Below are 12,498 nucleotides of genomic sequence, written 5' to 3'. Positions count from 1 at the left end.
CTACTCCATTGTGAGGGAAGAACAACCCCAAAACATAAAGTAAAGCATACTTATAACCCTTGATGTGAGAAGAAGGGGAAGAAGAGATGCTTGCCGAGGTTTCCGATGTCTTGGGGATGCCTCCTTGCTCTGGAGATGGACGGAACGTCAAGGGATGACGTTGGATGAAGCTCTAGGGTTTCCCCTGGAGGGGAGAACCCTTTTCCCAGGAGAGGGACAAAGTCCCGAACCAAAGATGCTCCCAAGAATAGGGTTCTTGACCCTTTTATAGGTTAGGACATGGGCGCCACATGACCCGTGCCACAGCCGTGTGGATATGGCACGACCGTGTTCTCTTTTGTCTCTGGCCATGCTGAACGACCGTGTAGATATGGCATGACCGTGTTCTCTTTTGTCTCTGGCCATGCTGCACGGCCGTGTGGATCTAGGGCTCTGCTTCTGGGGCACGATCGTGCAGGATTGCACGACCGTGCATTGCTGCGGTCGTGGGGTGGCACAACCATGTAGGTTTGCACGACCATGCATGGATCCTCCTCTGTTTGGCCGCACGACCGTGCAAGAGTTGCACGACCGTGCCATGTTCTTCCTCTGTTTGGCCACACGGTTGTGCGAGGTTGCATGGTCGTGTTCTCTTCCTCGTTCCGGTGCGTCAACACTTGCTGTTTTTCTCCAAAAGTTGTCCATGTCAACACAAAACAAAACAAAGAGTAGATCTCCGAACAAAAGAGTATTTATGCTGAATATATGCTAAGAGAGGCGAACATGCGTAGAATATACGTGAATAAAGTAAGTGAATGTGCGTCAAAACATGTATAAATGATCATAAGATCTACGCACATCAAAGATCTATCGACTCAAACATCCCTCAAGGAGTCAACAATTTAGTTGACTTGATGGAAGAATTGTCGACTCAAATATCCCTTGAGGAGTTGGACACTTGACTGAATGCAGATGCATTCGGCTTAGTTATTTGTTGGCAGATAGAAGGATGGAATAGTTGCAAGATCAGCTGGGTAAGTTGCCACTTAGACCAACTGGACAAATAAAACAATAGCCGCTTAGAACAAGATAGCTATAGAAATAGAAACAAGAGGAGCTTCTGACAACCAATCTTACGATCAAGTGAAAGCAAGCCAAAAGAAACACTTCAACCTCATTGTTTCGTTGTTGTAATTGCTATTACTTTTTGTTTTACCTTCTTGTACTTCATTTTAAAGTAAGGTTTCTCCACCTTTGAAAGACATTCAAGAAGGAGATAGTATAGAGGGATTCTCAGAGCAACTTTTCAATGAGTCATAGGTCGTTGAGTAGGAAGCGTGAGTTCAAACCACGTAAAGACTAAGTGCTAGTATTGCTCATGTCATGTATTTATGATTTAATATATTCCGTTGCACACTAACTCAGTTGTAGACACGAGTAAGAGATTGACTATTCATCACCTCTAGTCTTATCATCGATCTAATAATAGAATCCCTGGAGGTGTAACATATGTTTGCTTAGGCTCACTAGTAAAGCAATGAAAACAAATGATGAGATCATTGCGGTGGTGAGAAAGGTGGGCCACCTCTAAGCAATGATGCATCCAATTCATGGTAGAATATGCCCTTCTTTCCCGAGACTAGAAGATCCTTGAGGTATAAAAATACTCATGGAAGCACTAGGAGTGGAGATGGGCAACGAACATGAACTGAGAGGGGAGGTAGTGGCCTTTGTGAAGGTATGTCGTTGCTCTAGTCCAGAGATTGACAAGAGTGAAACAGAAAAATTGAAGCATGGTGGGATTGATCTGCTGATGTTGCAAAAGTAGATGCGGACTTGATGTCGAGCAGAATATGTATATTATTCTAGGGTGTGAAGTTGCAGAGGGATTAACAAGAAAACAAGAGAGAAGTAACACAAAAAAGGAATAACCTAAATTAGACTTAAATCTATTATGAAATCAAGAGCGTAAAGAAAAAGGAATGTAGCCGTAACGTGGCTTAAGCGAAACCAATTGATTCAATATCAAACTAACTTGTCCTAAACATCATCTAAGTATAGGTTTATATAACTCCCAAAACCTAAAAAAATCTAAATGAAAAAATAACCAACTAGAATTATTTTTTAAGATTTAGGATAAATTAACTAACAAGACTTATTCCCTAAGATTTAGGATAAATTGACTAATAAGACTTAGTTCCTTAAGATTTATGACCAAATTAAATATATTAAGAAAAAACAAACTAAACTTAATTAATAGATTACTAATTAAAAATCCCCAAAAAATGCAAATCTGAATACTTTTGATTTCCTCCTGCATCAGTCGCCCGGAGTTAAAGAGAACTCGGTCTCGAGTTTAAGTAGTATCAAGTGATAGCCCAGGAGGAAGATCATCTAGTACCTACTCGACAAAATCTATTACAAGCTGCTGAACTATGAAAATCCTCATTGATCTGCTGATGAGCACGACATCATGGACACTACTCTTGTCCATCTTAAAGCTATAATCTGGCAAGTCCCATCTGTTCACGACCTTAGCTCTTCCAACACTTAGCAAAATCGAGCCATCATTATATATTGCCAATGAGGTAATTGGTGAGAAGTGCTTTTCTAGCACTGCAACACACTTCTTAGATTACAAGTTCCAAACTTGAACGGTAGCAACATCACCGCCTGAGAACAACAGTAATTGGTTCAACTAGAATTTGATGAATGTCACAATACCCTAATGACTTTTGAAGAAATGTGGGCAAAATCCACCATCGTCTACGTCACAAACCATTCTGTTTGCTCCACCTGGAAATCCGCTAGAAGATTGACATGCCATGCTCTTTACTGAACATCATATCCCTTCCACGAACGAATGCACTTGCAAGAGGAGAGCTCCCAAACTTGAATTTGATGGCTGTCGGTAGTAGTGAAAAGGAACCTGTCATCAAGGCTCAAGGTGAAGGAAGTACTAGACTCTGAAAACCCGCCAAGACTCCTTAATGCTGAGGAATCGGACATGCTCACGAGTGTTACTTCGTCATCATAGGAGCAAACGAGGAAGCAACCGTCGAAGGACACAACAAAAGATCCATCGTCGTAGAACTGTTGCAGTGATGTAATGCAGGGGTAGTTTTGCTTCAGAACCAGAGGCGATATCGCGTCCATCGCCAACGGCTGCGTGGAAGGTCCATCTTGGATTTGATTGCTTCCACAGAACCATAACTCTTCAACTTTGTTAATTTGCTGATGTTCCATTACCTTTGATAAAGAAGAATCACTGTTGAAAGAATCCAATTTGGATGAGACAGTAGATATTGGTTTGACTTCTGTAATATTCATATCGATCTCTTTTATATTGTCAGTGACATCCTTAGAACTTATTGCGTCACACTGACCATTTGCATCTTGTTTTTGAAAAAACTGCAAACAAGTTTTAGTGGTGCTTTTTTCTTCGGTATTGCAAACAACAGTACCATCCATGTCAGAACCTTGAATTTATTTTTCTTCTTCCTTAATTTGAAAATCCCTATCAACTTTATCCACAACTTCATCCACTTCTTCATCATCATAAATTGTCTCGCTAGTTAACTCGGTCTCGTCTTCGTCGTAAATTGGATCACCGACTATTTTGATATTGTTGTCTAAATCTTTATCAAGAAAAATTTTATTCAAATTAAAATAAAATAACTTACGACCTTTAAGATCTCGGGCACTACGATCACGATGTGAAACTTCCTCAGCCGGAACTTGTCTATCACAACCTTGACCATGCACCTCACTATCTTCAAGATCTTGTGCCACTAAAGGCTGGGATAACTCCGCAACTTGCTTTTGCAAATCTTCAATTATCATTACATCCTGGATATTACGACCACAGTGCTGGGCTTCCTCATTCGGAACTTGTCTGTTGCGACCACAACCACATCCACGATGACCTTCCATTGGATCTTAATGAGCTTTGATACCAACTGACTTCGGGCAAAATATGTATATTATTCTGGGTGTGAAATTGTAAAGGGATTAGTAAACAAGAGAGAAGTAACATAAAAAAAAAGGAATAACCTAAATTAAGTTTAAACTTATTATGAAATCAAGAGCGCAAAGAAAAAGGGATGTAGCCATAACGTGACTTAAGTGAAACCAATTGATTCAATATCAAAATAACTTGTTTTAAACATTATCTAAGCATAGGTTTATATAGCTCTCAAAACTCTACAACAACAACAACAATCAAGCCTTTTCCCACTAAGTGGGGTCGGCTGTATGAATCCTTTTACGCCATTGAGCTCTATCTCCTATTATATCATCATCTATATTTAAATAAATTTTATCTTGTTTTATTGTTGCTAACCAAGTCTTTTTTGGTCTTCCTCTTCCTCGTTTTATATGCATGTTTATCATAGTTTCACATCGCCTAACTGGAGCATTTATTGGTCGTCTAAGTACATGTTCGTACCATCTTAAACGTGTCTCTCTGAGTTTTTCCTCAATAGATGCAACTCCTACTTTCTCTCTAATGCTCTCATTTCTTATTTTGTCCATCCTCGTATGTCCACACATCCACCTTAACATCCTCATCTCTGCAACTCTCATCTTCTGCTCATGTGCTCGAGTCATATAACATAGCAGGTCTAACTGCGGTTTTATAGAACTTACCTTTAAGTTTATGAGGTACTTTACAGTCACATAAAACACCTGACGCTCCCCTCCATTTCACCTATCCTGCTTGTATTATATATAAGACATCTCTCTCAATCCCTCCATCATTTTGTAAAAATGATCCTAAATATTTAAATCTCTCGATTCCAGACAACTCGTCCTCTCCTATCTTAACAATTGTTTCATTACTTCTAATATTACTAAACTTAAATCCATATATTCTGTCTTTAATCTACTAAGCCTAAAACCTTTCACTTTTAATGTTTCTTGCTAAAGTTTAAGTTTAGTATTTACTCTTTCACGTGTCTCATCTAATAAAATAATATTATCAGCAAACAACATGTATCATTATACCGTGTCTTGGATGTGTCTAGTGAGTACGCCCATAATTAATGTAAAAGACAGAGACTAGAGTTGATCTTTGATGTAACCTTGTCTTTATAGGAAATGTTTCAGTTAATCCGCATGAAATTTTCACTCTGGTCGTTACATTGTCGTATATATCCTTAATTAGTTTAATATATACTATGCTAACATTTTTCTTTTCTAGAATTCTTCATATAATTTCTTTGGGACTCTATCTTAAACTTTTTCTAGGTCTATGAATACCTTATGTAGACCTTGCTTTTGTTTAGACTTTTCAATTAGTTGCATGAGAAGATATATGATTTTTATTATCGACCTTTTCGGCATGAACCCAAATTGATCTTCTGTCACTGTGGTCTCCTTCCTTAATCTTTTTTCTATTATTTTTTTCCCAAAGTTTCATAGTATGACTCATTAGTTTAATACCCCTATAGTTTGCACAATTTTGTACGTCTCCCTTATTCTTATATAAGGGAACTAGAGTACTTATCCTCCATTGATCAAACATTTTTTTCGTTATCGATATCATGTTAAATAATTTTGTAAGTCATTCAATACCTTGTTTCCCTAAGCACTTCCTTACCTCTATCGGAATATCATCTGGTCCAACGGCTTTTCCATTGTGCATTTCATTTAAAATTTGTTTTACTTCTGAAGTTTGAATTCTACGATAAAAATTAAAATTTCGATGCTCATTTGACCTAATTAAATTACCTAAGTTAAGTTGGTCTCCTAAACCTTCATTAAAAAGTTGATGAAAATACCTCTTCCACCGCTCTTTTATTTCTTCATCGCTTACTAATACCCTATTACATTCATCTTTAATACATTTTATTTGGCTAAGATCTTTTGTTTTTCTTTCTCTCGCTTTAGCTATTCTATAAATATCTTTTTCCCCTTCTTTTGTATCCAATTTTTGATATAACCGTTCAAAAGTTTATTTTTTGCTTCACTCACTACTTTCTTAGCTTCTTTCTTGGCTATTGTATATTTTTTTAAATTTTCCTCGTTCTTACAAATATATAATTCCTTATAAGCTATTCGTTTTTCCCTCACTTTCTCTTGTACTTTCTCATTCCACCACCAAGATTCTTTACTTAGCGGTGCATGCCCCTTTGACTCACCGAGGACACTCTTAGCTACTATTTTCAACTTTGATACCATCTTATCCCATGTTGTATTAGAGTCATCGTATATTTCACCTAATGCTTGTACTTCTACCTTCTCTCAAAACTCTAAATAAAAAAATTAACTAACAAGACTTATTTCCTAAGATTTAAGATAAATTAACTAACAAGACTTAGTTCCCTACGATTTAGGATCAAATTAAATATAATTAATAAAAAATAAACTAAACTTAATTAACCGATTACTAATTAACAAAATCCAAAAAAATACAAATCTGAATACTTTGGATTCCCTCCTGCATCAGGACTCCAATGCCATCCTCTCTTGATTCATTCCTTCTAATCCATGGATGATAATTGAATAGTAAAGGAGAGGAAGTTTTGGTATGCCAATAAAAGATCACAGATGGAGGTCCATTAAATGCGAGTAGCATTTATATGACATTTAGCACAAATTTTTGGGTTCTACTTAAGTTTTGAATAATAGTCAACAAGAACTTTCCAGCAGGGAACAGTTCTAGGAGGTCAGTGAGGGCCGATCCAGATTTTATTTGTCTTAGAGAGTCTAATTAACAGTATACCAACTGATCTAACATTGCATTGGCTGGTTTATATAGCATTCCTAGTCAAAGACATGCTAATTTAACTAGGGATAGCTTTGAGGCATCTGCATGACTCAGCATAGTAATAGAAGATTCTTATAGTACTTGGGATTTAAGGGAAACTTTACATTAACACTAGTTGAAATAGAAGAGGTGAAATAATATTTGCATGGTAACCCTAACTGATTTAGGTGAGGAGAGGATGGCGTATTGGTGTTCATTTTTGCAGAAGCCTTCACGTTTAGTGGAATTTGGAGTGACAACATCCATAGGAAGAGGGATTTGAATACTATGCATTGGTCTTGTACCCTATAGTGTTCAGGTTTTTTATGTTTAACTTAATAGTAGCACATGCTCCATATTTTGCTTTAATAGGGTCTCTCTTGAGAATATCTTATATTTGTTCGTCATACATGTACAGGCAATATCTGCATTATAATTGTCAAAGTTCCATGACTTGTTCATTGGATAACCTGAAATATAGCCCCTTTAGTGCAAGTGCTGCTCATAATGGTGTTCCTGGCACGTGAAAGCTAGCTATGGCACATGACAATCCAGCCTAGTTCTTACTTTGTAGGTTACTTGCTGTTGCAATACAAAAATGACAGTTATGCCTAGTTGCCTACAATGACCATACAGGCACATGACATTGGGAGAAAAAAAAAATGAAATACAGGTATCTCAGCCCCTTGAAGCTTTTCAATGATACAAGAAGGATGACATTTTTAAGAATCATTGGGAATTTGACATTGCTTGGTTAGTTGGTTTAAAACTTATTCCCGCCTCTTGGACAGAATTTAAAATGGCAGATTAGATGCTTCTGCTTTCCCCTGATCCACTTGTCAAAATGTTTGTATTTGTAATTCTTTTGAGTTCAACACAATTTTCATGAGGCAAAAGAAAAAAAAAAATACTATGGAAGAAGTTGAGTTGTGTTAATTTTAAGGAAATTCAGTCATCTTTTATATAGTTAATAATTTCTAAGGTTAATGTATTCCACCTGTGCTATTAGTTCTCTTACATGCTTTTTAATCAATCATTTCGTTCTTTATTACATCAACTGCATTATGGTTTTTGCTGAAGTATGTTCCTGACTAGATCTATTTTTACTTTGTCCTTGATCATATTGTTTTGAATATTTCCATGTACATGCATTATGGTAGTCACAGTCACCATGCCTTACTTTTCTCAGGTTGTTCCTTGCTAGTTTGCATTCAAATAGAATGCCTTTTGTTTGGCAGCATATCCTAATACAATAGCTTAGGATTGGTTGACACATGTCACTCTTTTTGGTTTGATTAGTTGCCGTATCACATCACTATTTCATTTAGTTATTTCGGTCACTGTTATTACTTCTGAGTGATAAGTGATGGTGATAGTAATACAAAGATAATCAAGAGAAGGATTTCAACACCAACATGACATTGTTGATGTTTCATAAACATGTCTGGGCACACATGGATTGGCACAACGTATGTAAAGTCAGTGATGGGAGTGTCTATGATGGCCATCTTTTTAACACAGACTAAACACTTTTTTGTAATATATTATATCCAAAATCCTATTATTGTTCACATAGATCTATGTCACATAAGATATTTTGTAGAATGCAAAAGGAATCATAGGTGACTATTCCTTCAAAAGATCCATGTGCTAACTCCTAAGATGCAGTTATCTGTGACAGTGATCTGTACACAAGGAAACAATGCATGCTTGCATTGTCATATATTGATTTTCTTGTGAGGTTGAATCCACTCAGTTGACAGAGTGAATGCTTAATCACCCATGTGTTAGCAAAGACTAGAAGTTAGGAAAATGTCTTACATAAATAATCTATTCTTGTTTAAGGATCACTGTCATGGTTTCTTGTCTACCCATAGGACTGCAATGGTATGTAATGTACAAAACTTGGGATTCATGACAATTGTTTTGTGCCCTTGTAGATTTTATTGGTCTTTATTAATGGTAACTAAATTTCACGGTGGCAGGTCCAGTTACATGCAGATTCAAAAACTTATGATGCAATGGGTGAGGATTCTTTCTCTCTCATGAAAGTGAGGGCATAGGTGTGCCTTGATTCAACATGGTGAGTTTTGTAGGTAAAGAGCATGCTCTTGTGATTTCCAACCATAAAAGTGACATTGATTGGCTTGTTGGATGGATCTTATCTCAGGTTCGAATCAGTGTTTACTGACTATACTGTTACAGGCTAACTCATGCTTGGATTTTAGATAAGCATATTATGTTCTTGTTGGTTGTAAATTCAACAAGGAAAGAAAGTATTAAGGTGACTTGTGTGTCAACATAAGTTGGCTTGTATCATTTTTTTAATAACTTGGTTATTTGTCTCATCTCAGCGGTCAGGTTGTCTTGGTAGCACTTTAGCTGTCATGAAAAAGTCATCCAAGTTTCTTCCGGTGAGTATCTTCGCAACATCCTTTTCCTTCTTTCTTCACATTTTGGTAGTTCCATTGACTTTAGCTTGACAAAGCTTGTCTTTCTGATCCAAACTATGATGCCATAATCAATATACTCTATTAACATCAGTGGTTTATTTTTGTTGAAATAAAGAGTTTTTAATATTCATCTTATTTCAGGAGAATTACATATGCTTATATAGCACACAACCCACCCTAAGCATCAACTTATTAACAAAAGATAAAAAGACTTATCTACCCTTGCTTCTCACAACACTCCCCCTCAAGTTGAACATATATATCAAACATGTTTAACTTGCTAAGAGAAGAGTCAAACACAACTTGGGGTATAGCTTTTGTAAACATATCAGCAAGTTGATCCTCAGACTTAACATAAGGCAGACATAGCTCTCCAGAATCAAGTCTCTCCCGAATAAAGTGACGGTCAATCTCAATGTGTTTAGTCCGGTCATGTTGTACTGGATTATTTGCAATATTGATTGCTGCCTTGTTGTCGCAATACAACCTGAGAGGTAATTCAACCTTTAATCCTATGTCTGTCAACAAAAAACTCAGCCACAACATCTCTGCAAGACCATGTGCCATGGCTCGATATTCAGCTTCAACACTGGACCGTGCACAAACATTCTGTTTCTTACTCCTCCAAGTTACCAAGTTTCCTCCCAAAAAAGTGCAATAGCCAGAAGTGGACCTTCTATCATCTCGAGAACCAGCCCAGCCTGCATCAGAATAGCATTCCACCTTCAGATCACCACCTCCTTTAAACAGCAAGCCTTTTCCAGGATATGATTTCAAGTACCTTAGAATCCTGTCAACAACCTTCATGTGGATAGTTTTAGGAGCATGCATGTAGTGGCTTACTACACTAACAACATAGGTGATGTCAGGCCTAGTCATAGATAAATAGAGTAATTTTCCAACCAGCCTTTGATACGTTCCCTTTTCCAGACTTGTAAGATCTTCCCCACTAGAACTAGTAAGATCATGATTTACTTCTATAGGAGCAGACGCTGGCCGAGAACCCAGCTTCCCTGTCTCCTTGAGTAAGTCCAACAGATATTTTCTCTGACATACATAGATTCCTTCCTTTGATCGAGCGACTTCAATACCCAGGAAGTACTTTAATGATCCAAGGTCTTTAATTTCAAATTCTGATGTTAACTTGGACTTAAGAGCCTGGATTTCTACCTCATCATCCCCTGTAACTATCATATCATCAACATAAACCAAAAGAATGGTAGTGCTGTCCTTTTTCCTTTTTATAAAGAGTGTATGATCAGCATTCCCTTGTTTAAAACCAAACAATATCATGACTTTGCAAAACCTATCAAACCATGCTCTGGGAGATTGTTTAAGCCCATACAAAGCTTTTCTTAGCTTGCAAACCTTTCCTTTTGTTTCAATTCCAGGCGGTGGCAACATGTATACTTCTTCATAAAGGTCACCATTCAAGAAGACATTTTTAACATCTAACTGAAATAGAGGCCAATTATATTGAGCAGCAAGAGAAAGAATTACCCTGACCGAGTTCAGCTTTGCAACTGGTGCGAAAGTATCCAAGTAATCTACCCCATATGTTTGGGTGAATCCCTTGGCAACAAGTCTGGCTTTATATCTAATCACTTCACCCTCTGAGTTATACTTGATAGCATTGACCCATTTAGAACCAACCAAGTTCTTCCCCTTTGGGGGATCAACTAATTCCCAAGTACCATTTCTGTTAAGAGCCTCCATTTCTTCGTTCATTGCTTCCTGCCACCTTGAATCCCTTACAGCTTCATAATAGGAAGAAGGTATAGCATGGTTTGATAATTGTGAAACAAATGCATGATATGAAGGAGACAAACGAGAGTATGAAACATGGTTGGAGATAGGATGTTGAGTACATGACCTGACACCTTTTCTAACAGCAACCGGAAGGTCCAACTCGTTCATATTTAGAGGTGCGGTTGGCTCAACTGATGAGGATAACTGCTTCACAGGATCAGGAGCCAGAGCATCCGATTCAACCAGCCGATCAATAGAAGGTTCTTGCTTGTGTCTTCGTCGTTTATAAGTAATAATATCTGGTGAAGACTGCGCTCCAGTGATGGAGCATCTTTTCCCAGTGATGGGGCATCTTTTCTATTTTCTATGACATCCAGTGGAATAGGAGAAGAAACCACTTGAGGAACTTGAGGAACGACCACTTGAGGCACAAAGGAAGAGGTAATATTCTCCCCCTGAGGATGAGACTGAGGAGAATAATAAGACTCAGACTCAAAGAAAGTAACATCCTTCAAGATATATCTCGTCCTAGTAATAGGATCAAAGCACTTGTAGCCTTTCTGGCAAGTGGAATACCCTATAAAAACTCCTCGTATAGAACGAGGATCAAGTTTAGAGGATTTGGGACCAAGAACATGTATAAAACAAAGTGAACCAAAAACCCGAGGTGTAAGGGAGAACAACTCTACGCTAGGATGAAGAATAGTGAGAGGACACCGGTTCCCGAGACCTTTAGATGGCAATCGATTGATGAGATAAGCAGCGGCAAGAACAACATCAGCCCAGAAATATTTGGGTAAGTGACGTTGAAATAAAAGTGCACGGGCTGTTTCAAGAATATGACGATTCTTTCTCTCGGCCACTCCATTTTGTTGTGGTGTGTAGGGACAAGATGACTCATGAAGAATTCCTGAGTCTTCAAGAAAAGTATTTAGAGACTGTGCAAAGTACTCACGGGCATTGTCAGAACGAAGAATCTTCACCTTTGAGTTAAATTGGGTTTCAACCATTTTACAAAAATTTTGAATGAGACGAGGAACTTCTTCCCTGGTTTTCATCAAATACAGTAGTCATCAATAAAAGATAGAAAATATCGATAGTCATCCAAAGAAGTCACAGGAGAGGGCCCCCACACATCCGAATGAACAAGATCAAATGGAGACAAACTCTTCTTTAAAGACTCAGAAAAATGTGTTCTACAATGTTTGGATAACTGACATATTTCACATTGAAATGACTGAAGAGAAACAGAAAGGAACAGACTAGGGAATAAAATTTTCAAAGACTGAAAAGACAAATGTCCCAACCGAGAATGCCATAAAAGAATTTCTTGATGCTTAGTTCCCAAACACTTGGCTGCAGATTTCAGAGCAGATGTTGTTTCAAGCTGGTAATAATAAAGACCCCCTACTTCACGGCCAGTCCCAATCGTCTGCTTGGTCTCGAGATCCTGGAAGACACAATGATCAGGGAAAAAGGTTACGGAGCAGTGTAGTTGTTTAGTAATGCTACTAACAGAAAGTAAATTAATAGAGACGGAAGGAACATGAAGTGCAGAGGATAGGAAAA

At 37.7% G+C, this 12,498-nt stretch overlaps 1 protein-coding gene across 3 annotated transcripts in view; it reads left to right on the top strand.

Annotated features, from left to right (window-relative positions):
- Window positions 1-12,498, top strand: part of LOC122055970 (1-acyl-sn-glycerol-3-phosphate acyltransferase PLS1-like) — a 50,932-nt gene that overhangs the window by 13,886 nt on the left and 24,548 nt on the right. For 2 of the 3 annotated variants that reach the window (XM_042617680.1, XM_042617681.1), the window contains exons 3-5: window positions 8,713-8,752; window positions 8,824-8,897; window positions 9,082-9,141. In XM_042617680.1, coding sequence (XP_042473614.1) covers window positions 8,713-8,752; window positions 8,824-8,897; window positions 9,082-9,141 — 174 coding nt within the window. Of the gene's footprint in view, window positions 1-7,106; window positions 7,401-8,712; window positions 8,753-8,823; window positions 8,898-9,081; window positions 9,142-12,498 lie in introns of those variants that run through there. The other variant, XM_042617682.1, reaches the window with a different exon arrangement.

This window comes from Zingiber officinale, chromosome 3B, assembly GCF_018446385.1.
Source record: "Zingiber officinale cultivar Zhangliang chromosome 3B, Zo_v1.1, whole genome shotgun sequence".
In the NCBI taxonomy this organism is placed as follows: domain Eukaryota; kingdom Viridiplantae; phylum Streptophyta; class Magnoliopsida; order Zingiberales; family Zingiberaceae; genus Zingiber; species Zingiber officinale.
This window is presented reverse-complemented; position numbering and strand designations above follow the sequence as displayed.